Below are 27,366 nucleotides of genomic sequence, written 5' to 3'. Positions count from 1 at the left end.
CACGAGATAGGGCCTTTTCGGTGGCTGCCCCTAGGCTCTGGAACTCCCTCCCTAGGGAGGCAAGAATGGCCTCCTCTGTGCAGTCTTTCCACCGACAGCTAAAGACTTTTTCCTTCCGGCAGGCCTTTGGAACTGAAGGTTTTAAGGGTAGTGACTGAAGAAGATGCTGTATGTTATTGTTTTACTTGTATGCCCCTAAACTGGGTTGCAGTATTTTAAGAGTAATTGGTTTTAACATCTTAATAGTTTAATCCTGTTTTAATGCTGATTTTATACGTTTATATGTTTTATATTTTTATAGGTTCTTAATGATATGTACATTTTTATCTGGAAGTGGCCTTGAGTTCCAGTTTGGAAAAAGGGCGGGGTATAAATAATAATAATAATAATAATAATAATAATAATAATAATAATATCATCTTGCATTGCTTGGGAATTCTAAGAAACCTTCTGCAGTATTCAACCAATGCATCCAATTAGCACAAGGATTACTGCTATCGCAGTGGGACTTCCCCCCACTGTGTGCCCCACACCCTCTCCAAATCTGTTCCAAGAGGCTGGGGGAATCCCTAGAACAGATTCAGAGGGAGCATGGGAGGGGAGACCTGTTGTGCTAGAGGTAATCCTTACACTGATAGGATACTTACTTAGTGCTATGGTGGATACAACCCCCACAGTCAGTGTAGTTTTGAAATCAGTGGTTTAAATCAGTGCAGTTTTGAAAAGTTCAGTCCACCATGTTGATTCAAAATGGCATCCAATTATATTCAAACATAGACAAAAACCAGCTCCTTGAATTAGGAACCATCATGCAAAATTTGGTTATAATATCCTAAGAGGTGTCCAAATGCACCATAGTGAATAGACAAATTTCCAAATTACAAAGTAGATAAGCAACACTTTCTGTTGCCCAATGCATTTTGACCATACAGTCTTCTTCAGGGTACACAGTATCTCAGGCTTGTTTATATTCCAGTTTAAAGAAGCCTCAAATACTGTGAACTCTGGTCTGAATCCATTTTGAAGCTGTAAGCTTACCTATCAATATGTGCCACTCAGGGAGGGTATACAGTGAATTGCAGCTGCATTAAAAAAATGACAAGGTTTTTAAAAATGGTCCCAATTTTTTACATTTTGTTTTTGTTGTTGGGCTCCAGCTATCCCAAGGTCTCCTTGTAGAAAAGGTGGGATAAATAGTGTAACAATGATACATTAATATAGCAATTGATGCACCATTTTAGCGAAATGTAGTGGCAAAGAACATCATTTGTATCCTAGAGATCCCAGGTTCAGTCTCCATCATCTGCAGGTAGGATTGGGAAAGACCCCTGCCTGGAGCCCTAGGAGAGGTGTGGGGAACCTTTGGCCCTCCAGATGTTGCTGAACTAGAATTCCTATCAGTTCTGGCACACTTGGCCAAAGGCCAGGGATGATAGGAGTTGTCGTTCAGCAACATGTGGAGGGCAAAAGGTCCCCCACACCTACTCTAGCCAGTTGCTGCCAATCAGTGTAGACAATATTGAGTGTGAGTTAGATAAATCAACACTCTGACAATGTATAAGGCAGTTTTCCTGTGTTTCTGCTGAGAATCAAGTTTGCGTTGCTGGATTGTGTTATATCTAATATGCTGGAAATATTGTAACCTGCACTAAGCTTTTAGAATAGGGTGGAGTTTTAAAAACTCTAAACAAACAAGTAATAGCAGGCCTTACAAATATACTGCAGGGTTTTCTCTCCTCCACAGAGTGATAAAAACTACACATGGAGAAATCCAAGGCAACTGCTTTCGTGCCTTATCCGCTCGGTTGTATTCAATAGAGCTCTTTTTCAACACATTCCATTCATGCTCCGTATAAATAAATAAGAAATCACCCCTTCACTTCAGCACATTTGGCCTAAAATGAGCTTGTCTGGGTGACTGAACCCCATGTGGAATTTAAAGGGTGGTTTGGGATGGGGGTGGGGAGGAAGGAAGGCAAAGGCTGTCTAAGAAACTTGGCTCAGCATCCAGAGACTATATTTCCTCCCAATTCTCTGGCTGCCAATCCAAACTGTTCTGCAGAGAGTCGGTGTATAGACTGGAGAAAGAGGCTGCTTATTTCTCTTCATGTGCTGGACCAGGAGACTCCTCCAGACCGAGACTCTGAAACTATGCCTTGCATTTGGCCTCTACTTTTTATTTTCATGCTGGATGGACAAGGATTGGGTAAGACTTTTCAAAGCTTGTACAGGACACTTTGTAGAATGTTGTCTTCTAGAGAAAAAAGTAATCTAGAGCAAATATGCTGAGATGGATATAAATATAATGTGCTTATTTTTGATCTGCAACAGCTAATGGATTGTTTTAATTTTTGAAGTTCTCGTAAGGAAAGCCCTCTATAAGAATGAACTCTATGTAAATAGAGAACATGTTTTATAAACTATAAACTTTTACAGGGGTCTTAAATATGCAGTATTTGTACACTTCTCCAAAAGTCAGAGCAAAATGGCAGGCAGGTTAGAGCGCTGTTCACCTTTGCCAGTCAAGTATGGATTTCTGAATGACATTAAGTTTTGATGAGTTTAGAAAATAATTCTATTGCTATGAAAACTTCCAAGAAGCTAGTAATGAAGACCCTTGTATACTATCTTCTAAAGTTTATCCTTGGTTAACTCAGCTGCCTTTCCCACTATTGGTTGTTTTATTGTACCATCATATACTGCATGTATAAATATGTTGAAGGAGGGAAATAGTTTGCAGAAAGTGGATCCTTTCGTGTGTAGAAATGTTTTAAAGACATTTTTGTGTCTCATAATGCTATGACTGAGTAAGGATGGAATCTAGCAAAGGCAAGCACTGCAAAGTCTGCAGCCTTATGGGTGTGTACTTGGGAGTTGGTATTATTGAATATATTGAATCTTACTTCTGGATGAGCTGGCATAGGATCAGGCCCAAAGTCTAATTTGTTTCAGTAGAAGATACTCTGCAAGTGTTTAACCTTGTCTCTGAAATGAATTGGATAGAAACATGCTTAATGTTAACTAGACCTTGCATAAAATCTTCACAGTTTTTTAAATCATGATGTAGGCTTTCATGCTTCTCATTGGGTGCATTCCCCCCCATACTCTAAATTGTGAACACATTTCTTCAAGGATGAATTACTCTTATCCAAACATATAGATGCAATCTTTCAGCATATCACAGTAAAGGCAGTCTGTAAGACTCATGCCAATAGAGTTTAGTTTACCTCTAGTAAATCAGTGTTAGCCATTATGCAGAAGAAGTAGGGAATAAACTATGTCAGAAAAATTCCCACTTCAGTTCTCAGTTACCAGCTCAAGCCACACTCTTTCAGCCTTGGCCCCAAATCTACAGTATGGGAATAATAAAAATATAAGCCTCCCTTACAGGGCCTTTGTAAGGATTAGTGAGGCAATCCACTGAACACTTAGAAAAAATGCTATGGAACTAATCCAACTCTACATGCATGCACTCTGATTAATACTGATCAGCTGATTGGCATGGAGCACTAAATGCAGTAACAATTATTAAAAAAAACACATTTCACTTGAAACACATACACATTGAGACTTACCATGTTTATTTTTTATTTTTATCACCCTTTTTTGTTTTATTATTTATTTATTTATTAGATTTATATCCCGCCCTTCCTCCCAGTAGGAGCCCAGGGCAGGTTACAGCAGTCTAAAATGCTGTATTAGAAACCATGAAAAATACATTCACAAGAATAGGGTGGGTCCTGAAAATATACATCTCAAGTACCAAAAGCCAGGGTAAAGAGGTGTGCCTTTAGTGTTTGCCAAAACTTGTACAGTGAAGGTGCCAGCCACAACTCTGTGGGGAGGGAATTCCACAACTTAGGGGCTGCCACAGAGAATGCCATCTCTCAGGCCTGCACCCCCTGAACTTTAGTTACACTGTGCTCTTGAGCTGGTTTATGACTTCTCTGTTTTGCACCCTAAACAGCTGATCAGCTATTTCAGAGTATCCCTGGCTATGGAAATGAAAATACTACATGCACAATTCCCCATTCAGTGAGAAATGCACACATGGAAGCCTGCTCCTGAACGTGTGTGGCCGCTAACAGGAGTAGGGCACCTCTGAATGTCAAGCAGTAGTATTGTGCCTTTGTGGGCCCAACAGATAATGTCCAGGATCCAAAGAACCATGCAGCGATTTGACATGCCCAAGAAGGTTTTGAAGGACTGTTTTTTCAAACAGCAGCCCCCCAGAATTAAACGGCAAATTATTTATTATAATTAAGAGGAAGAGTATAAGAGGAAAAGTTCTTCCTATGAGTAGCTCAGAGCTAGACACAAAGGACTAAACAAAATGTGACAGTAAATCCTTTTATTTAAATCCAGGTCTGTACTAGTCATACATACAAACTGTGTATAGGGGGAGGGAGTCTCAGGGATTAAAGGAAAAGGAGCAAACAAGTATATGTGTCGGTAGGAAGTGGCAGATGGTAAACCTCCCCATCCCTGTGCCTTATGTCCAATCTGTCCCCACAGGCACTTTTTTTTTCTTTACTGAGTTCAGATGCCAAAAGTGAGCTCAGCTGGGAGAAAAGCACAGTGAGGGGGAGGTCATTGGTAGATACAGAGAGGGTTTAGTGCCTTACTTCCTCTTTACTCTAAAATTGGTCATCTGCCCCCTATTTTATGCAAGTCTGGGAGAGACCTGAGCTGAAGTGAACTGTCACCACCATCACATCTAGTGTAGCCATGAGGGGAATTTCCAAAGCACTTTGTGATGGGCAAACCAAACCAACCTCAAATCTTATCAGTGCACTTATCAAATCTCAGGCATGCCTAAAACAGTTCTTTAGGTCCTTTCCAATAGTTCCATGTCTTTCTGGCAGCTGCACACCTCTACTACCAAACTATAGCTAAAGTTAATTCAGGAGGAGTACATGACAAACTACCAGGAGATAATTGCATCCAATTTATAGTAAAGTATAGAAACAGATGGCAACTACTCTAAGGTAAATGCCATAAAAATATAATGTGGGCACAAGTTTTGGAGATTTAACACAATAATCACAAGACGTAGAAATTTACTCTCTGCTACAGCTTTAATTAGACTCCGTAGATCTGGACAATACTTCAGTGAAGTTCAGAACAACAAAGTGGATCTGGAACAGCAAAAACAACATTATTGTGGCCCTAATACATTTGTTATGTCTTTAAGGTGCCACAAGACCCTTTGTTGCCTTTGCTGCAAGAGACTAACATGACTACCCCTGTGGAATATATTTGAAACATTTTTTTAAGCTAATCCTAAAGTTTATATTCCCAGTGCAACCACAAAACTGTGTTCTGCAGTGTGCTTGTGTTCTGTGCATCCTAATTACCAATCAGAATTTTATCCTTAAAGTAACTTGATGGGAGCAAAATGATTCTGATTTTATGAGATGAGGGGGGCAAATTTTCATTAAGACAAACACAAATTAAATAAATAAAGCTTGGTGGATGATAGGGCTGGATTTTATCTCCTGCTGTCTAATTTAATTGTTTTAATGGTCTTATTTTTTTAATGGTTAATTGGTTTTTTAAAAAATAGAAAGGTGTAGTCAGCTGGGGAAAATCTTTGGATCCAAAAGGCAAGATATAAATAAATAACTTTATTAAAAGATCCTTTCCAGGGAGCCCAGATCTTACAGGCTTGTTGAAGAATTATAACAAAATACTATATCCAAAGTACATGAACATTCTAAAGCACTCCATCAGTGCTAAGTATTGTTATTACCACACAATAAGACACATTCACCCAATCCACCAGCTCTGAAGAGCAACTGAGAGTGATTTAGTCCTCTCAAAAATATTTATGATTCTGAACGCAGATTTATCTTCTTTCTGAGAACAAAAAGTATAGCCAAAGCAAGCAGAGAATTAAGCCAAGCAAGTTCTTACTTCGCTGATGTAATATTTTGGACAGAGGGAAAGTCGTCAAGTAAACAAAACTGAATGGAACAAAATACTAAGACAAAGATCTCATCAGCTCTGTCGATCTTTTGTCTGACCTCGTAATAAAAGAGATGTGCATTTAGGTTTCTATCTTTTCAAGCAACCCTTCTCACATTGCTTTGGTAGTGGAGGAACCTTTGTGCACCGGAGAGGATCCTGTGCTAGATTCTAAGGTTCACCCAGTTCACATGATGTGAATGAGCCAGGAACAAATTGACAATTGCTGCATATTTAAGAAAAGGAATTGTGGGATTGTTGAGTGTTTTCCCCCCCATTAATCAGAATAGGCTGTGCACAAGAAACGGTGTCTTTTGGACAGAATGACCTCAGTAGTTTATTTCCCTCTCCCACAGTCTCTTACTAGACATCAGTTCCCCATCCATGGCTGCAAGCCACAGTTAAGAATCCTTGTTTAGTTCTATAAAAAGACTGTGTTCCATTATGCAGGTTTATGAGGCTAGTTCGCACTGGAGTGCAGAAGATATCACCAAAAGAACCACACCACTATGGGTTGCCACCATTTTTACTGGCTCTGCTCCCCTGTGTCTTTATAGTTACAGCAGCCTGACACACAAAAACAACAGACAAAGCTTTTCCTCAGGTGAGTTGGTGGTTAGAACTTCACCTCCTAAATTTTGGCATTAGGCTGCTGGCAAAGCCATAGGAAAGCTGTGGTGGGTCTCCAGGTGAGAGGAAGTTATTTGGAGGCTAACTGAGATACTATCTCCTCCCATCCTGTATTCCTATCCCAGAAATGGGAGGCTCCCCACAAACTTTGCATATGTGCATTTTCTGAAGGTGGAAGTGGTCCATCCCAAATTTACATTTAAAGAGCAATCAGCTCAGTTTTTTTCTAAGTAGCTTGATATCTACAGATTTTAGCAAGCAGTGCTGTACTGCAAAGTGTGCATTCCCGTGTCAAAATCTAGGCAGTTTGTGCCAGTTTGGATATAATGTTCCCAGTTTATGAAGCCAGAAACGAGTGTTGGGCCTTTTACTCTTTCTTTGCATGCCAGCTTTGGTGCAAGAGATCCTGGTTTGTTGGTGAGCGGAGTATGGGCAAGGGAGGAGCAAGCATGTCCGATGCTTGTTCTCCGCTTCATAAGACATGGTTTATGACACTGGGACTGTGATGCCTGATGCAGCCTTCTGGTGGCTTTAATGTTGAAATGGACCTCTTTCTAGACTTTACTGCTTGTGCTCATGTGATTGCTTCATTGCAATGTTATCTTTTGGTACAAGGTGATATTTTATCAGGCAGAATTATGTTTCTCTCATCTGTCTTACATGAGACATGGAAAAACCCAAGGTTTCAAACTTGCTGAAGTTTTACCAGCATAACTGAGAACAGAAATATTTTAATCAAGAATAGTCCCAATGAGTCCAGGCGAGCACACAGCAAAAATTGAAACTGCCTTGCTGCTTACTCAGTGTCTCAAGAAATTCCAAGCAGATGTTGGTATTACATGTGGAAATAGTTATTCTGGTTGCACAGTGCTGTATGTGGTTTTGTATCCTAAAGCTAGGAAGGTTCCCTCTTAATTATAATAACTCACATTAATTTCAAATGTGGTTTGAATGATGATTCCAGAATAAAAAAATGCTGGCTGTATTTTTCTTCATTCATTTCTACTAAGCAAAGGCATAGCCAGCATGATATAGTGGTTAGACTTTAACTATTAGAGCGTTGGACTAGGACTTGAGAGATCCAGATTCAAATCTCCACTCAGCCTTGAAGTTTGCTCGATGGCCTTGGGCCAGTCATCAACTTTCACCCTAACCTACCTCAGAGGGTTGTGATGAGGATAAAATGACCAAAGGGATGAACCCCACATACCACCTTGAACTCTATGAAGGAAGGATTGGCCATAAAGGGAATAAATAATTAAAAAATGTTGAAGGATGCCCCTGAAAAGGAAGAGTATCATCCTAGTTGGGAGGTAGTTGTAAGGTTGACCAAAGATGTGTGCATTTATATCTAACCTGATCATCAAAGTAGGTGATTAGGGCTGCAGTTCTGTGGTCCCAGAGGCTGTAGGATGTTTTGGATCTCCTTCTCTGAGGGAGGAGAGAGGTTCATCCTTATAGAGGGAGATCCACCTCCACAAGACCCTTTTCCACTGCTAGAGAGATCTCCATAGCCCTTGCCTTATTGGTGTTGGAGGTCCAATGTTGTTAGAGACAAAAAGAGGGTATGGTGGGTGCAGATCTGGGGCATGCTGGGGTGGATTGGGGGAAGGCATGGATCTGAAGGATCATCTGTAGAAGAGAGTTCCCTATTGTTCAAAGGTTTGCAGCTTCATGTAACAGCAACATGCTCTCCTGAAAAGGTGGACTCTTTGGGCATATTGACTCTATGGACCTAAAGTGGTTTAACACTGCTGTCATTCCTTGCTTCCAAGGAAACTTCATAAATGTTATTTATGACAGTTTTTGTTAAGGCTTGTTTGTGCATGTCTATGAGGTGCTAAAACATGGCTTAGCATTACATGTGAACGTGTCCACTATGCGGGCAAAGCTGTACCAAGAGAGGAGAAGGGATGCACTGGATGTAGGAAACTAGGCTAGAGATTTGAGAGGGAGTTATATGCCTGAGTGATGGGAGAAGTGAATGATTTTGGCAGCTGAGGTGAGAGGACTGAAGACTGATTTGCAACAAAAGATAACCAGGGAGAAAAAGGTTGTGGCAGCATGGACTTCTAGATGAATCAGAACTGAACTGGCAAATTTTCACAGTGTTGTGCAGGGAGAAACTCTATGACACATCTGGGAGATGTACTCTCCCGAAGTAAGTTCTTCATAGAAGTCACTGCATCACAGGAAAAAAATCTATTTAATTGTTTCACATGTGTACTGGCCACAAGCACCAGCAAGGTAAGACCTGTTGTGCCAAGTTACAAAGTTGTTCATAATCTGACAGTCTACATTTTCTTAAACAGGCAGCATTTGTATTTATTTTATAGTAACATCATGAAACTTTCCCATGTAAAGTATCCCTTTTCACATGGAGCCAGAGAAGACATTGTTGAAATGTGCTGTTTTCTCCCAGCAAAACGTTTTCCAAAGCCCAGTGGTGGTTTGCTTTACACTCACTTTTAACCAAATTTCCTGACTTTGAGACAAGCAAGTTCCACATAGTTTTGGTTGTACTCATCATTCTGATGTGGGTGGGGGCTCCACTACGAACATTTTAAGGTTTGATGGTTAGCCAAATATTCGAGGAGGGCCATTTTCCTGCTCTTTAATTGCATGTTGTTTTTCTTCCTGGAAAATTTTTTAAAAGAGAGCTTGTGATGCCATTATGAGGAGACAGCTTGCCTCATAGAAAAACAATGCTAAAGACAAAATAAAGAAACCCTTGTAAACAAGTAGCACTGACACTAATTTACTTTGGAGTAAGTCATAGTGAAGTCATTGGGCCTGAGTAAATATTCCTAGGACCTGGCAGTATGTGAACTAATCCACTAAACTCACAGCACTCCTGTTTCTGTTACTATGTTTTAAAATATTATTATTATTATTAATCATCTTCCACATATATCCCAAGGTGATATACAAAAGAAAAATGGCAAAAACAGTTACAAAACAGTTTAAAAAACAGCAGATGAGTTTAAAAACAAAATGGACACCTATGGCAGAGAACTATTCATCCAGCTAGGAAAGCTTAATAGAACAAAAATGTCTTCAATAGGTCCTAGAAAGTGCAGATAGTGGGCCCTGGTATCTCAAAAGGAATACTCTTCCAAGGAATAAAGGCAGCCACACTGACAGCCCTGCTCCAAGTTAACTGTGGAGCAAGCAGTAGGCTTCTGATATCTTTGGGTACCTTTGAAGGAGAAACTCTCCTGCAGAAGTTCAAACAGTGACCAACTGGTTACTATTAATGGATAAGACACTCTCAAGTAACCTGGTCCTGAGCTGTTTAGGGCTTTATATCATGTTAATACCATGTTTAGTCCCTCTACTTTAACTTGGATTCCTGCACTGAGCAGGGGGTTGGACCCAATGGCCTTATAGGCCCATTCCAACTCTACTATTCTATAATTCTATGAAGCCAATTTATTATAACACTTATATCCTGCTTTATAGCCCTGACAGGTTTTCAAAGAGGCTCACAAAAAATTATCAGAACAAAAATCACATTCTCATCTGAAATAACATGGGATTACTATAATGCTAAGATTATTCATTTCTAGTGCTGCCAGGTAAGAAGCATCCCAAACCCTGAGATTTCAGGAGTGGGCCCTGGTGATGTCATTAAGCATGATACATTAAGCATCAACTACACTTGCTTGGAGCATACCACTCAAACAAAAAAAAGTATCTGATTGGAAATTAAGATAGAAATCTTAGCAGAATGAGGGTGTTCCCAGGTCCAGCTGAAGTTATGGGATAATTCCTCCTCACCTGCTTAGGGAGTCTGGGTAGGGAACATTTAATCTAGCCTACTTGCTTCTGGCAAGAAGGGTTTAAGTGCCCTCAGGCCAGGCCAGTCACCAGAAGGCCATTGTAGGAAGAAGGGAGCCTAGTGTTGTGGAGATGTTAGATGGAAGCACTCAGGAGTAAAGATGGATGCCCCTGAAGGCTTCAATTCTAAGCACATTTACTAAGGACCTAAGCCTCATAGAACTCAACAGGACTTATTTCTGAGAAGATATGGTTAGGATTGTGCTGTTGGTAAGGCTTGACTAGGGATCCTCTGCAAAGATATCGATATCAAACCACGGTTGGCAACCCCCTGCCTAGAATGCCCTGCCTGCCTTTTAACTTGGCTGCTCCAAACATCTTTCAAGACTTGAGCCTTCACTGCAGAGAGAGGTTTGAGAAACAAGTAAGAGTTAAGAAGATTCTCTACCCATTCCTGCCTACTCTGTGGGCTGCTATAAACTCACTTTGACAGCTAACCCAATTCCAGTGAGTAATAATTGACAGAGAGAAAGCACACAAAGTTTGGTCTACCTTCACAGGCAGTAGACTGGGAACCACAGCAGCTGAAGCCACACTTCCTAGTACGTGAATTCTCCTTTACCACTATCAGGCAAGAAAAAAATCATCATGCAAACAACAAGTTACATCATCAGTGGTTTAAGGGGGTTGAGCTGAGTGGCTGGTGCATTGAACCACTGTTGCATCTATGGATGTAAGGGAATAAGGTCAGCGATAAATGAAATGCAAAGAAAAAAAGAAAAGCAAGATAGTGATGATTTACTAAATGCAATACCATACCAACCATTACAAGGTTCCTGAGTTAGGCAGAAAACCTAGCATCCCACTAAGGTGGGATTCAGGGTTCCTAACCAAAAACCAAAACTAAAAAAACTGGTAGCCAGTCAGCCAAGGTCACAGATATCCCCATGAAACCCTGTCAGCACATAATATCTCTGCTCTGAAATCTGCACTGGTTCCTGATTTGCTACCAAGCCAAGTTCAAGGTGTGCTTTCCATGTTACGAGTTCCACATAGTACTTGTTCTGCTCTTGTAAGAAACCAGTCCTTTAGTGTGACAGCACCTACACTTTGAAACTCCTTGCCTATTGACATTAGGCAGGCACCTTCATCGTACTCTTTTCAGCTCCTGCTAAAAACATTTTTGTTTAGGCAAGCCTACCCAGTCATGTGGAAGCTGTTATGCTTTTTATCTGTTTTTAACTCATTGTTGGTTTTATTATTTTGAATATTTTTAAATACCTGTTTTTAAATGTTGCTGCCAATATTTTATTGTTTTAATTCCTTCTGTAAACCTATTTTGAGGGTTTTTTTTACAGTAAAGTGGTATATAAATGCTTTAAGTAAAATACAGAAATAAATTTCAGAGTCACTGTGGTCCTTGGGTCTTTTTCCTCTTTTAGACACAAAGGAATGGACCTTACATTGACTCAGGATGTTTGGTAGTATCTAGCTCAGTACTGATGACATAGACTAGAATTGGCTCGCCAGGCTTCCAGGTAGTAGTCTTTTCCGGAGATTGAATTTTGGACCTTTGCAAGCAAAGCATGTGCCCTACCACTGAGCTACAGCCCTCCGCCCCTATTTTTAAAAAATCTTTTAAAATAATTCTCTTCAATTCCCTAATGAATGCACAGCATACTAGGGCAGATCCACATCATGCATTTAAAGCACATTCAACATACATTTGAAGCACATGAATCCTACCACAGAATCCTGGGACCTGTAGTTTGTTAAGGGTAGTGGGAACTATAACTGTGAGGGGGAAACTACCTTTCCCAGGATTCTTTGGGAGACATCATGTTCTTCAAATGCAAATTGGTTGTGCTTTAAGTGTATTATGTGGATCGGCATTAATTCATAAACTTTGGCTGCATATAAATCATTTTAATTAATTTTAAAAATGGCAATCAGCTACAAAGTTCACTTGGTGACCATGGGCTACTCACCATCTCTCAGCCTAATCTGCCCCTCATGGTGAAAATAACAGAGAGGGGCCATGATCACCCCAAACAAGAAAGGCACACTTAAAATGTAGAGGAAATAACAATGTACAAAAAAATGAAATGGACTGCCTTCAAGTCAATCCCAACTTAAGGCGACCCTATGAATAGGATTTTCATGGTAAGCAGTATTCAGAGGTGGTTTACCATTGCCTTCCTCTGAGGCTGAGAGGCAGTGACTGGCCCAAGGTCACCCACTGAGTTTCATGGCTGTTTGGGGATTCGAATCCTGGTCTCCCAGGTCATAGTCCAACATTCTAACCACTACACCACACTGGCTCTCAAGAATGTACAACCATAATGTAAAATCAGATACATATCAAAACATAGTATGAAGAAATATTTATATAAGCATAAATGTAAAAGATGTTTATTATTTACATAACCTGTAAAGATATTTATAGTGCAATCCTATGCATGTTTACTCAGAAACAAGTCCCAATGTATTCAATGGGGCTTACTCAAACAGGAAAGCGTGCACAGAACTGCAACCTTAAATGATAAGAAATGTCACTGACCCAGCCCAAAATTCAGAATCATGCCACTTTAAGCTGTTTTGCAAGTATTTTATACTTTTTTCATGATTGTTGGATTTTAAATGGATTTATTTCTTACTGTGAGCTGCCCTGGTTTTCAACCTCACAGGGTTGTTGGAAAGATTCCATATACACACACTAGAGATGTAAAAATACATACACCCCATATAATAGTTTAGTGTCAAAACCAGTTGGTCATTGCAGAACATTTTTTAAAAAATTCAGTATTACTTTTCTACCACATAAAAGCAGTGACATCTAAGTAAGCCCTGCCTAATTGCTTACAAAAAAAAAGGATTGGAGGGGGAAAGATTTACAACATGAACACAATCCTTTGCTATGTTCACTCAAAAGTTCTATTGATTCACAGCACAGTCCTAACCATGTCTACTTAAAAGTAAGTCCTACTGAGTTCAATGGGGTTTACTTCCAGGTATGTGGAATTAGCATTGCAGCTTTCCTCCCAGAAAGGCGAGTATAGGATTAAAGCTTCATATTGGAAAGGTTTTCACAATAGGCTATGCATTAGACAAATAAACTGTCCTCTTCAACAGCCCAGGAAAATTTAAACTTGTTTGACTCCTTATAATTACAAAAGTATAACATATTGTAATGGCATCATATGCTGCAGCATGTACATTTTTTCAAATTTCTGTTCAAGAGTTATTTGAAAGATAAAGTGTATAATATGCTATTTTTGCAAGTAATTAAAACAAACCTGCATGTACACTTTTATTGTAATCATAATTGAAATTGTTCACTGTGTGTGCATGCCTACCAAGATCCTGCTGTGACTGTCAGTTCTAGATTTCCTGCTATATTATTGTAGAAAGGAAATCTTGCTATTGCTGAAAGTTATACACTCACTCAACTTCTGATGTGCAGACAAGCAAGAAAAAGGAACTGTTTTCAGGATTTGCAGTGGGTTCTAGCTATTGCCTGGAGGTCAGCCAGTTTCTCATCAATCACAACCTTGACTGAACTTATTGGCTAAAAACCTGAAAGGGCAGGGATTAGAGCAGCCAGCACTAACAGAAGTTGCGGATAGGGGTGGCTGATATTTTGGTGTATATCTCTTGAACCAGACCACCTAATTTTTTTTAATGAAAGCTAAGAGTCCGGAGATTGGGGTGACTCACCTGGAGATCCAGAGAAGACCGCACTAAAGCCAGAGTCTCCGGGCAAAAACCAGAGACATGGCAACCCTATTTCTCACCCTCATCCTTGTTCTTCCCTGTTGTTGACTTATTGGCTCTGTCTACTAGGCAACAGGGCCCACTGTTGATTACTAAGCAAGGGAATAAGGCTGAGCAGCTGGATCTCGCTCAGCTCATAATGGAGGCAAGTCTTTCCTTGCTGGTAGTTGCCAGGCAACAGACTACTAAAGCAAGGGAGTGAGATTGAGCAGCCCATGATGGAAGCAAGCCTTTCCTTGCTGATAGTTGGTAGCTGCCAGGCAACAGTTTACATTGAGAACCTCTGAAGCAAGGAAGTGGGGCTGAGCAACTGAAACTCACTCAGCCTATGATGGAGGCAAGATTTACCTTGAACTAAGGGTAACCAATTTTCCATCTAGTCACTAACTCTGTCCTTAACAGCAGCTTGGTATGCAGACATTAGTAAAATAAAAACAGGCCACTTTATGTGTTACTTGCATGAAAACCAAAGTGTGATGAAAGGGTCTGCAAGGTTGCACCTTTAACTCCACCCTCAACCTTTTTTCAGTTCCCCCCCAACCTCTTCAAAACAAAACACGGTGTGTTTGTATAGGTTTTATACACATTTCTTTCTTTTTCATTGTTGTTTATTATAATGAAAAAGTAAAAATGAACAAACACCAGCTTTTATTTATTTATCTCTTCATGTGGTCTCCACCTCCCTTTCCAGCCACCCCAACCTCTCCTCATGAAGTCTTTCTAGTGTGATGGTTGAGGCTGCTTTTTCTTTATGAGCGTTGCCAAGTCTGGTTCCACTGATGATGTTGCCATTCTCAACTGCCTTTCTCAGGTGTCATCGGGCAATTGGCAAAAAGATGGTTCTTGGCCTGAGTCAGTTTTGAAAACAGTGCTTGGCAGCAGTAGATTATCCCAAACAGAGATGCTATATTTAGTCCATGCCTCCTGAGTTTAGGAAACTCCTCTTTTGTTATACAGATTTATTAGAATTCCAGAATACCTGTAGAATTCTGGAATTTGTTTCTCAAAAGGCAACTCTATGTCATGCACTGCATTCAGTACCCTTTCAAATATGTCCTCTCCCTTTAGTTGTGTCACGCACAGGTGACGGAGAGAGCAACTCCTTTCTAATCGCAAAACATGGTGAGATTCCATGCAAAAAGATAGCAAGCTGTGCCGTACATGTGGTGTCTGTTGTTTCATCAATAGCAAACCAATATTTGGCTGACTGTTTCATCACTGAAATGAATCTTTCCCCTTCTTCTTGCCCTCCTCCCTCCCCAACGCCATGCTTCTCTATCCCTACCTCTCACAGCAGCCTCAAGGTGTCGCTGAATTTTGTCCTGACCTTTCACTGCACAAGATATGCTATGTCATAATGTTCCATGAACATTTTAACTGATGGCAGAGTGACACTGTGACAATAGAGTGGCTCAGCCAACAGCAGCAAGAGGTATATTTCAGCTAATCAACAGCCACATTCTAATCTGGGAAATGACTAATGTTTTGGATAAACATTCCCACTTTGCAAGACTAGGTGTGTAAATGGCTAAAACTATTTCATTATACAATGAATTTGTTTAAAAGACAAAGAAGAGGAAACAATTCCCTCCACACACAAGTCTAACCTAAGGCTGCATATACATTTAGAGTATATGACTTTCCCTCAAAGAATCCTGGGAACAGTAGTTTACCCCTCACAAAGCTAAAATTCCCAGCACCCTTAACAGAGAATGGTTCTCAGGGTTTTGGGGGGAAGTCATGTGCTTTAAATGTGCAGTAAGTACATGTAAACAGCCTGACAACAGCTTCGTTCGCATGTAATGCTAAATTTCAGTTCAGTGTTACGTGAACAAGCCTCACACTTGTGCGCTTCCCTTTTCCTCCACCAGCAAAAGGAGGAGATTGAAAGCTTTTGTTTCCATTTTTACCAAATTGCAGTTCATTGTTCATGGTCACACCTGACCAGGGGAAGTGCACGGTGTCCAGCTGTAACCGGCTGGCTAAACACTTTGAGGACAAAGTCACCTATTGAAGACATTGACCATGGTATCGTCCTGGACTGACTCAGTGGGATGGAGGCACTGTATTATGGTGGTTCTGCTCTTACCTTCAGGGTCACGTCCAGAGAGTGACACTGGGTGACTGTTCCTTGGCCTCCTGCCACTTGTGCTACAGGGTTCCAGAGGGTGCTATCATCTCCCCAGTGCTATTTAATATCTATATGAAGCCATTGGGAGAGGTTATTAGGAGTTTTGGAGCAAGGTATCAGCCGTATGCTGATGACACACAGCTCTATTTCTCCATAATATCTGAATCAGGAGAGGCTGTGAACATTCTGGATCGGTGCTGAATCCTGTAGTGGACTGGATGAGCGATAAATTGTGCTTGAATCATAGGAAGTTGGAGGCTGTTTGGGTAGATGGTCCCCATGTCTGGGAGAAGGCAGATTACCTGTTCTAGATGGGGTTGTGCTCCCTCTGAAGGAAAAGGTCCATGGTCTAAGGGTACTCCTGGATTCATCTTTGTCACTAGAGGCCCAAGTATCCTCTGTGGCTAGGAGTGCCTTTTACCAGCTTTATCTGGTTCATTAGCTGTGGCTTTTTCTGGACAGGAGTAGCCTGACCTCTATAGTCCAACCTCAAGGCTGGATTACTGCAAGGCCCTCTATGAATAGGTTATAGTCTGGGGGTGCTGCTAGGACCATCACTGTGTCTCAAGTGGCTTCCACACTGAGAAATGCCTTTTGCCAGCTACACTTATACCTGGACATAATGAGCAAAGTGCTGGTAATGCCCTACACAAAGTGAGCCAGGATACCTGTCCTCTCCCATACAAACTGGTGTTCAGTGGAGACTAGTGCTCATTAGGACTAATAGGGCAGAAGGCCGAGATGCCAGCAGTAGGTGGAGCCAGAGCAAACGGCCAGCAGAGCTAATTCTGCTTTTGCCCCATCTTTCTCCTTGATGAGTTCTACGAATACACCACCAAGTCTAAGGAAGAGGAGGAGGAGAAGGCAGGTGACAGTCAGTGCACTTCCTAAACTGGTTGTAAGTATGGAGGTAGGCAGATGGGGGCTGGCTGAAGGCAAACTGATCTTGTTGGGGCAGTGGACCAGCCTCCACTTTTGAGATCTGCTATGGTGGGGAGGCTCCCTTGGCTCTGCCTTCTCAGTGGTGGTGCCCCAGTGTGTCCATAGTGCTGTATGAAGGTGTTTCAGGCTGTTGGGCCTCAGCAGGCTTTATTGCAGATGTGTTGTTCCACTATGGTTCCCATCATTCCTGACCATTGGCCATGCTCCATGCTTGATGGAGTCCAAGAACATATGGATAGCCAAAGTTTATCCCTGCTTTATTGCTTCCTATTGATCTTGCCTGATTGCTGTTCCATGGCCCTGTAGAGTGCTCTGATAAGAAAAGACTATAAGGGAGATGTTTTTGAAGAACATTTCCTGTTTAGCGGAGAACATTTCCTGTTTAGCAAAGCTTCAAGACTCTTTATTTGGGTCTGGAGTTGCAAATCCCAGCACATGACAGAGACAGGGAAGGGGGCACCCCCCTTTCCTTAAGATATCTTATTTATAAGAAAAGAATTTTTTGCAAGATGATCACTTACCCTTTTTTCGGTAGAATAATAATATATGTTCTCTTACTAATATATTGAAATACCACAAAGTTGTGATATTTGGTGCAATTCACCACTCTTGCTAGTAAACCCTAGAAAGCAGAGAGATCAACTCTCTGGTATGTCACTCCTGATGAGTGTTGATGCACTATATATATACCAAAATATATAAAATAGTCTGACATTACAGTGGTACCTCCGTCGATGCCTCTTCACATGGCAATAGCAATGCATGCAAATGAGTAATACATTAGGGCTTTCAGATGATAGAAGGTCCCAGTTCTGCTGAATTGTGGAACTTTCTTTCAGTAGATATTCCCAGACATCACGGATGCTAAGATTTTTTTTGTAAAACATGGCTTATCAATGTTTGGTAACTATGCAAAGTTTTAATATTGCTTGTTTTTCCCCCTGCAGTTGCTGCTGATCCTGTCAGTGATCTTCAAGGAAGCTCAGAGCAAAACGACTGGTGTGATGACCACAACAAAATTCATAGGCGCTTAGATACTATCCAAGAGGTAAGAAGATTTGGCAAAACAACACAGAAGCCGCAGTTACTCTTAGAGATACTTTATGTTCCTTGCTATTTCCACAAAATGGCTTCTCACTTAGAGTTCATCTACATAGTGGTTTGCTGTGTGTTTCGTGCTACTCAAATCTCCTTTAAATTTGCATGGTTCACATGACGTTACTGGCAAACAGAGCTATCACGCAGTTTCCCACCTGTAAATCTGTACTAACCCAAACCACTGATAATATGAAAAGTGGAGAAAATAAGTCTCCACTCTGTTTCTCTAGTGGTTGCAGATGCTTTGCTCCAATGCTTTTAGGTGAGTATATCAATTGTTCCCCTCTCCATGCCCACTATCTCCTCCTCCTCCCTTCTTTCAGTTTATTTCCTATGGGCTGAAAAGCAACTTCCCACTGCTCTCCTCCATTCTGCTGCCTTTTTTATGTTGCTACAAATGGTGCCCTTATTTTCTTTTCCCCCTAACTTGTGTGCAACAGCATAACACTGCTCAAACAAAGATTTGTATTTCAGCTGTATCCTACCAACCATAGGCAGGGAAAACACAGATATTCACACTTCCAGTTTTCTTAGAGGAACGTACTGCAGCTGGTAGAACAGATTGAGCATGATCAGGGCTCAGCAGCCCCTCATCAACCATCCTGCTCTCCCACCGCTTCCGTCCTCCTCACTGTCTGCCGAGCGGAAGCAGAGCAGGCTTGCTGCCCTGGCCTGCCATGACTGCAGCTTACCCATGCCATCGCCGACCTCACCTCACCTGCTTGCCAGCCTGCCTCACCTCCTGCTTCTGCGACCCTGTAGGGGTTTGTTTCTCTATACAGGGCCCCAGTAAACCAAGCCAGTTTCATAAACCACTCTTCGAAGTGGCCTTTTTTTTAATAAACTATATTTAAGACTAACTGCAGTTTATCTGGGTTTAGATGTACCACTAAACTGCAGTTAGTAGAAACTCCTCCTCACAACCGCATCAAAAGAAGGGCTTGTTCTCAACCAGGGGTCCCCAAACTGCTGTCCGTGGATGGCCAGTGACCTGCGAGCTTCATTCAAGTGGTCCACAGCATGTCTGCATTGAATAGACATATTGATTTTAATTGACTTTTTATTGCTTCTTTTATTTCTTGCATTGTATTTTATTGCATTACAACTTGAATTCTATAGAATGCAATTTTAATACAATAAAATACAATATAACCAATAAAAATACAATTAATAATAATATAGCATCTAGCACAGTACATTAGGATTGCTACAACCGGAAGAAAAATAATTAAGTTGCCCATCAACATCCTCAGCAATTTTCATGTGGTCTTTTGGGGGAAAGGTTTGGGAACCAGTGTTGTAAAACACTGTTTAACATTATGTGCAAATGCAGCCACCTAGACCAGTCGCCAGTTAATCCCATCTATTGTACAAAATGCAACACTTCTGTTCACTAGAGGGCAGCACAAGAGCAGAAATATTAACCCTGTTCTCTACAAATATTTCTATTTATTTATCTTGCATTTAGCCAAAGGCCATTGCAAATACAACATACATCACAAATACCACAAATGCCACAAAATGCGATAAAATAAAATAAAATCAGCCACCATAAGACCCATGTTGAGCCTGGTGAGTAGAAATAAAACATTTTAAACTTTCAGGGTTTCTGATTTTGAATATAAATCGCGCTTAACTTTTTAGCTGCCAAGGCAAAGTTAGCTACAGCGATAGTCACGTGTTTAAAATTATCATTTAGGAGCTCTACTACTAGCTCCTTAGGGCATTTAACCAAAGGAGAATGGATGAATTGGGCTAAAAATTTCTGTCTGGGGTTAGCATACAGTGGGCAATATAACAGGTAATGGATAATGTCCTCCACAATATTATACCCAAAAATACATTTCCCTTCCTCGATAGGGATTCCCTTATACTTCCCTTCCAGGTAGGCCGAGGGCATTAATTGGTACCTAAGTTCCAGGAATGCTTTACGAAGAGAGGGATGGGTGAGTATTTCAAAATACGATGATCTAGCATGATTGAGTTTGAGTTGGGAATACCAAATAGAGAAGGGGGCTATTAAAATGTCTACCCGATCTTTCCTCGCTGCATGATTGAATACCCAATTCCTAAGGGCTTGGGGGCTAAGGTTCAATAGCTCACCCGTGGGGAGGTTATATTGCTGCAGCAGTGCCTGGCTGGTATGGGCCCACCCCCCCTTCGACAGCTGTTCGGACCAGCAAAGTTTGGTGAGGGAATTGTTGTCCATTTGATATATTCTCCTCCAATATCTGAGGTGGGCTAGGTCTATTCTGGCCGCAAGAGAGGGTAGCCCAAGTTCCGCTCTGAGATGTGCAGCAGGGGTTCCCAGCAGGAATCCTAGAATTTTCCTCATAAACTGGTTTTTTAAAGTTTCTATTTGTTGCTTAGCTGCGGCCCCCCAAAGTTCGGCCCCGTACAGTATGGTGGCAACTGTTTTGGCAACAAAGACCTTAAGCATCGTGGGAACCATTTGCCCCCCTCTAGCATAAAAAAATCTTTGAAGTTGTACTAAGGATCTCGCTCCCACCAGTTTGATGGCCTTTATGTGGGGCTTCCATGAGGAATTCTCGCTAAGGCAGATGCCCAGATATTTGAACATGTGAACTTGATCCAGCGCATGGCCTTCAGTTGACCAATTGGAAGCTGCCTTCTTGTTGCCAAAGATCAAGATCTTGGTTTTGGTGTGGTTAATTGTCATAAGGTGCTCCTTACAGTAGGCACCCAGGCGAGTGAGTATCCTTTTAAGGCCAATTTTATTTAAGGAAAGTAGGGCCAAGTCATCGGCGTATAACAATAAAGGAATCTTATGAGAGCCTATTGAGGGAGGAAAAAAGGACGGGGAAGCCATAGCAGGGATGATGTCATTTATGAAAACATTAAATAAAAAAGGAGCCAGGATGCATCCCTGCTTCACCCCTTTCCGTACTCGAATAGCCCGAGAAAGCAAGCCCTGCAGGCCTAGGCGTACTTGTGACGTATTTCCCTGATGAAGAACTCGAATAAGATAGAGCAATCTTCTGTCTATATTAGTCTGGGCCAGCTTTTGCCAAAGTAAGTCTCTGTCTATAGAATCAAAAGCAGAGGAGAAATCCACGAAGGCTACGTACAAACGTGTGTTGGGGCCTTTCGTGTGTTTCTGTATGAAGTGTTGCAGCACATATACCTGATCAATCGTGCTCCTGCCTCTCCAAAACCCTGCTTGCTCCTCATAGAGGATACAGTTATTTGTCTCCCAATCCAGGAGCTTATTAAGAAGGAGCCTCCCATAGAGTTTGGAGGTGGTATCTAAAAGGCTAATTGGTCTATAGTTTCGGGGGTCCGAAAGATTGCCCTTCTTGTGAATAGGGACAAATATGCTAGAGCGCCAACCTGTGGGAATCTCTCCAGTAGCATTTATATGCGTGAATAGAGAGGCCAGAACCGGCACCCACCAACTTACGTCGGTGAGGAATACCTCGGGAGGGATCATGTCCTCCCCCGGGGCTTTGCCCGGTTTAAGCTTGGAGATCAGATCTAGGATTTCCAAGGGCGACACCGGTGGCCAAGGTGGAAGATTGGAAATGTCTCCCAATGGCACCTGGGAGGGATTCCCATTGGGTCCAAAGATGTTAGAAAAATGGGAGACCCATGTATCAGGGGAAATTGGTGAGTCTGTCCTATGTATGGCACTCGTTAGCCCGGTGCGGATTAATTCCCAAAATTTAGAGTTGTTTCTTTCTCTCAAGGCCGAGAGCAGGGCATTCTAGCTATCTGTGTGGAAGGCCCTTTTTTTTTTGTCTGGTTAGAGATTTATATTCTCTCCGGCAATGTTGTAAAAGCGATACAAGCACTGCAGAGCCCTGGCGTGCGAGCATTCTTGTAAGTTGGCGGAGTTCCTTTTTCTTGGCTCTACAGTCCTTGTCATACCATGACCGGGGAAAACTCAGGTCTTTGCCAACTGAGGTCGAAATGACCAGGGGTCTGATTTCTCCGACTATATCCTGAAAGGTTCTAAGAATGGACCCAGGGAAGGCAATCGCTGAGGATCGCAGGGAGAGAAGTTTATTCGAGCCCAACAGCTGGCCTATGTTAGCATCGATGCTCAGGGACCATTTAAGACGTCTAGCCCTCTGGAGATGGCCATGCATTTGTAGATCAGACAATACAGTGGGGCGAGAAGTTGGAAAAGAAAGCTTGAGTGTTAATGGGAGGTGATCACTTTCGACCCTGCACTCTATTGTCATGTGCTGAATAAAAGGAATAATAGAGGGAGAAGCAATGAAATAATCGATAACACTTGCGCCCTTCGTAGAAATGTACGTGAAGTGCCCAGACGTTCAATCCAAATTGGATCCGTTGAGGCACACTAAGTGAAATTTGAAAACTAGCGAGGCAAGAGCGTGCCCATACTTATTAATTTTTTTGTCAAAGGAGGAGATTAAGTTCGCTGGGCTCAGACCATAGCACGTCCTCATTGGGAAACCCAGAGCCCATCCTAGCATTGAAGTCTCCGCTCATCAAAAGCAAGTGAGTCAGATAATTAATTACGAGTTTTTCAATAAATTCCTCTAGTTCAGACCAGAGACCTATATCCACCTTAGATGAAAATGGGGGGAAATACACGTTTATACAAATCAGGGGATTCACCCTCGTACCTTGTACTATCAGTGCCTGGCAGACGCTTGGTGGCATATATTGTACTGTGGAAGCCTGCACATTCAGGGTCGAGGAAATTAAGATGGCTAGGCCTCCACTGCCACGCCCGTAGGAGGAGGTTTTCTCTGCCGGCCGTTCCCAAACCCTAAAGCTGGATGGCAAATATTTCCCTCCTCTTTGTATCTCAAGACTTTCCAGTGACCTATGCTTTGCTTAGGTGGCAATCCAAAACATGTCTACTTAGAAGTAAACTCCATTGGGTTCAATTGGACTTACTCCCAGGTAAGTGTGCATTGGATTGCAGCCTTAGTATTTGTGTGGGGCTGGTTCAAAGTGAAAGGAATTTTGAAAGCACCTGCTTCTGCATGCACTGTGGAAGTGATGAATCAGAAAGAAAGGGCATACTTTTTGGAAATACCTTAATATAGATTCTTGGTATAAAACAGTTTGGGATATAGCTCCACTCAAAAAACTAACAGATAATTTAAAGAGAGCAAGATGAGAAAGTAAAGGGACTAATTTCATTTCAGTATGCCATGATTATATCAATTATATAAATCTACAAGATATAAGGATCCTCCTGCCAATGGCATACACATTAGGGTTGCCAGGTCCATGGCCTGAGACTGATCCTCTATCTTTAGGAGAAGAGAAGGTTGCCAAGGTCACCCTCTTGGAGGCCGGGCCTGGCAACCAAGAGGTCTTCTGTATCTTTAAAAGTTGGGGAGGGGGAGGGAGAATTCCACCTTGTGGTTTTTCCCATTACAGTGTTGCAAGAACACCTGCACTTGGCTGACCTTCTCTTCTCCTAAAGATACAGGATCAGTCTCAGGCCAAGAACCTGGCAACCCTAATATACATGGATACGGCACTATTATTAAATGGTCCAATAAATGAAAGGATAGGAATGATATTCAACAATTCTGCAGGAAAGGAAAGAGAACGATATTGATGTATAAATTAAAATTGTGTTAATAATTCACTATGGATAATCAAAATGTAATCTTTACAAGCAATATGATTATGATATACATAGTATAATAATATTTTGGGTTTATTTTGTTGGTTATGTTTATATTTTGTTTATTTTGAAAATAAAAGAGTGGGGGGGGAGAAAGGGCATGCATGACAAGAATGGGGGAATTACACTTTCTTGTGGTTGATATCATGGCAGAGTGTATCCCAAACACTGAGAAATGGCTAAAAATGCCGCACTCATCTCAAAGCAAGGTGACATTAAGTGAACCACCAGCCTTGAGTTCACCGGCCACTGCAGGCAGGAAACCAGTGTCTGGGATCTATCACTTCAGACTGCAGTTCGGGACTTGCATGATGGAGAAATGCCCCCCCCCAAAGATCCCCAGTCAGAAAACTGACTTGTCAGACAGTAGGCTAGGCTAGAACCTTTTTCCTTGACACTTCTGCATTAAGCAGGAGTGGTTAATCTGCAGCCCTGAGCCCAATTCCAGAATCTCTCTGCAAGTGATCAGTTGCTCCACTGCCAGGGCACTGAGTGGGGAGGGGAAGAGTGCGTCAGAGAGAGAGAGAAATGGGGTGGCCCCATCCACTCTTGGCTTTGGCCTCACTCACTGCTGGCATGCAGCCCCCTCCCTTAGGGAAGAAAAAAGATGGCCCACCCCTGATGTAGGAGGAGATATTTTTTCACGTGGGGAAGCATTTCATTGTACATACCTGCCTGCAGAGTGAAAGTGGTACAAATGTAGGCACAGGTAATGCTGTACCAGTAAAGCAAAAACACCTTGGTACCTGAGTGCAGAGGGCACATTCTGGTTCAGATGAAAGGTGGAGCCTGTTAACAACCAGCTGCACAGAGTTCCACTGTGAATCTCTGGTATTTTCTACTCTAGTCACTATGGCCTGGTTTGAATATCAACTCTAAGCTGCAGTTTGTTTCAACAAACCACGAGTTAACTACAAGTTGCTCCCCCAGATATCCAAGCAACCATGGCTAATTTCTCCAGGGTTTGGCATCTTTTCCAGTTGTTCTTGCCTTACGCCTTTGTAGTTTAGAGAGTGGGACGGGGAGGTCAAACAAGCCATGGTTATGTATGGTGCTGGTTCAGCATTTAATACCAAGCCATAGTTAAAACAAACCAAGGTTCATAAGCCAACAACAAACCATGGCTATAGATATGTTTTGTTGTAAGTGCTGCAAAGACTGGGACCCACTGCCTAACCCTGGCTCCAGAGAGAGGCTGCAGTTAACCTTGCAGCCTCTTGCATCAGCTCCTGACTGGGTCAGGAGGCATATAAGCCTGGCTGCCCTTTGGGTTGTTGGGAACAGCTGCAGCAGTAGGGGGACTGAAGAAGCCATGCCCTGGGATTAAGTCTCTGAGCATCTGGGTGCTTGCTGCTTGCTCCTCTGGGTTGCTGTCTCTTCAGTCAGCTGAAGTCCCTGGTAAGTGCTGCAAGGATTGGGACCCCCTGCCATGCTGAGGCTGCCTCTGGTGTTCCGGCTCACGACTTCATGGCCTCCATGATGACCATGGGGCTGTCTCAAGTTGTCACCGACCCAACACATAGGGCAGGGCACACCCTTGACTTGGTTTTTGTTCCAGATGAAGGGGTGGTCTGGAGATGGAGGGGTGCATGTCACCCCATTGTCATGGTCAGACCACTTCCTGGTGAAGTTTAGAATTGTGGCTCCGATCCTTCCCTGCAGGGGTGATGGACAGATTAAGATGGTCCGCCCCCAGAGACGAATGGAATCCACTGGATTCCTGAATGCCCTGGGGGAGTTCCCAGTAGATAAAGCAGGTGCCCCTGTTGAAGCCCTTGTCATTCTGTGGAACAGTGAGGAGTGTCGAGCTCTTGACATGGTTGTCCCCAAGTGCCCTCTCTGGCTTTGTGGTGCCCAGTTTGCACCTTGGTACACCAGTGAGCTAAGGGCAGTGATACAGGCTGCATGACGGCTCGTGCGCAAGTGGCAAAAGACGTGCTGTGAGGCTGATTGGGCATGAGTAAAACATCATAACCATGCCTACTGTGTGGTGGTGAGGGCGGCAAAGGCCCACTTCTCTGCCTTCATCGCATACTCAAGTAGCCATCCAGTGGAGCTTTTCCGTATTGTCAGGGGTCTGTTGACATCACCTCCAGGAAATAGAGTTTTAGACCCTTTGGAGGCCCACTGTGAATTGTTTGCAAGGCACTTTGAGGGTAAAGTTGCTCGCCTCTGTAGCAGTCTTGATGCCCCATTCACATCTAGTGTAGTCCCCAATGAGGTGTCCAGTGCAACGTCTGCTGCAGCTTCTTGGGAACGGTTGCAGTTGATGCTGCCTGATGATGTAGACAAGGTGCTTGCGATTATGAGGCCAGCAATATGTCCTCTCGACCCTTGCCCTTCTTGGCTTATTAAAGCTTGCCGAGGGGGTTTGACCGAATGGATTCAGGGTGTGGTCAATGCATCATTGCAGGAGGGAGTGGTTCCAGCCACCCTGAAAGAGGCAGGGATCCGACGACTCCTGGGAAAGCCCACCCTGGACCCACTGGTCTGCGACAATTACCAACCGGTCGCAAATACCCCTTTCTTGGGGAAGGTGATTGAGAGGGTTGTTGCTTAGCAATTGCAAGTACTCTTGGATGAAACAGATCGTCCTGACCTGTTCCAGTATGGGTTCAGGCCTGGTTCTGGGACTGAATCGGCCTTGGTTGCCCTGATGAATGACTTTTATCGGGAGAAGGACAGGGGGAGTGTGACCCTGTTACTCTTACTTCATCTCTCAGTGGCTTTTGATACCATTGACCATGGTATCCTTCTGGGCCTACTTGATGAGATGGGTATCGGAGGCACTATTTTACAGTGGTTCTAATCCAGCTCCAGGGTCATTTTGAGAATAACATTGGGTGATTGTCTTTCAGCCCCCTGACAGTTGTGCTGTGGGGTGCTGCAGGGTACCATCTTGTCCCCCATGCTGTTTAACGTCTATATGAATCCCTTGGGAGCGGTCATCAGGAGATCTGGGGCGAGGTGTCAGCAGTACGCAAGTCCTGGATCGTTGCTTGGACTCAGTGGTGGGCTGGATGAGGGCCAATAAATTGAGTCTGAATCCTAGTAAGATGGAAGCACTGTGGGTTGGTGGTTCCCGAGTTCAGATAATTGGTCAGTTGCCTGCTTTGGATGGGATCGTACTCCCTCTGAAACAGCAGGTCCATAGTCTGGGGGTGCTCTTAGATCCATCTTTGTTACTAGAGGCCCAGGTGACCTCAGTGGCGAGGAGTGTCTTTTACCAGCTTTGGCTGGTAAAACAGCTGCAGCTATTTCTGGACCGGGTAGCCTGACCACTGTTGTCCAATGCTTTGGTAACCTCCAGGCTGGATTACTGTAATGCACTCTATGTGGGGCTGTCCTTGAAGTGGGTCCGGAAGCTGCAGCTGGTGAAAATGTGGCAGCAAGACTGCTCACTGGG

General features: G+C 42.7%; 1 protein-coding gene across 2 annotated transcripts in view; it reads left to right on the top strand.

Moving 5' to 3' along the window:
• The first annotated feature begins 1,944 nt into the window (after positions 1-1,944).
• PLAC9 (placenta associated 9) overlaps positions 1,945-27,366 on the top strand; it is a 29,291-nt gene continuing 3,869 nt past the window's right edge. For both annotated transcript variants that reach the window (XM_061634937.1, XM_061634936.1), the window contains exons 1-2: positions 1,945-2,206; positions 18,172-18,272. In XM_061634937.1, coding sequence (XP_061490921.1) covers positions 1,954-2,206; positions 18,172-18,272 — 354 coding nt within the window. In that variant the 5' untranslated portion in view covers positions 1,945-1,953. The remainder of the gene's footprint in view (positions 2,207-18,171; positions 18,273-27,366) is intronic.

The sequence above is a fragment of the Rhineura floridana genome, chromosome 7 (assembly GCF_030035675.1).
Source record: "Rhineura floridana isolate rRhiFlo1 chromosome 7, rRhiFlo1.hap2, whole genome shotgun sequence".
NCBI classification, from domain to species: domain Eukaryota; kingdom Metazoa; phylum Chordata; class Lepidosauria; order Squamata; family Rhineuridae; genus Rhineura; species Rhineura floridana.
This window is presented reverse-complemented; position numbering and strand designations above follow the sequence as displayed.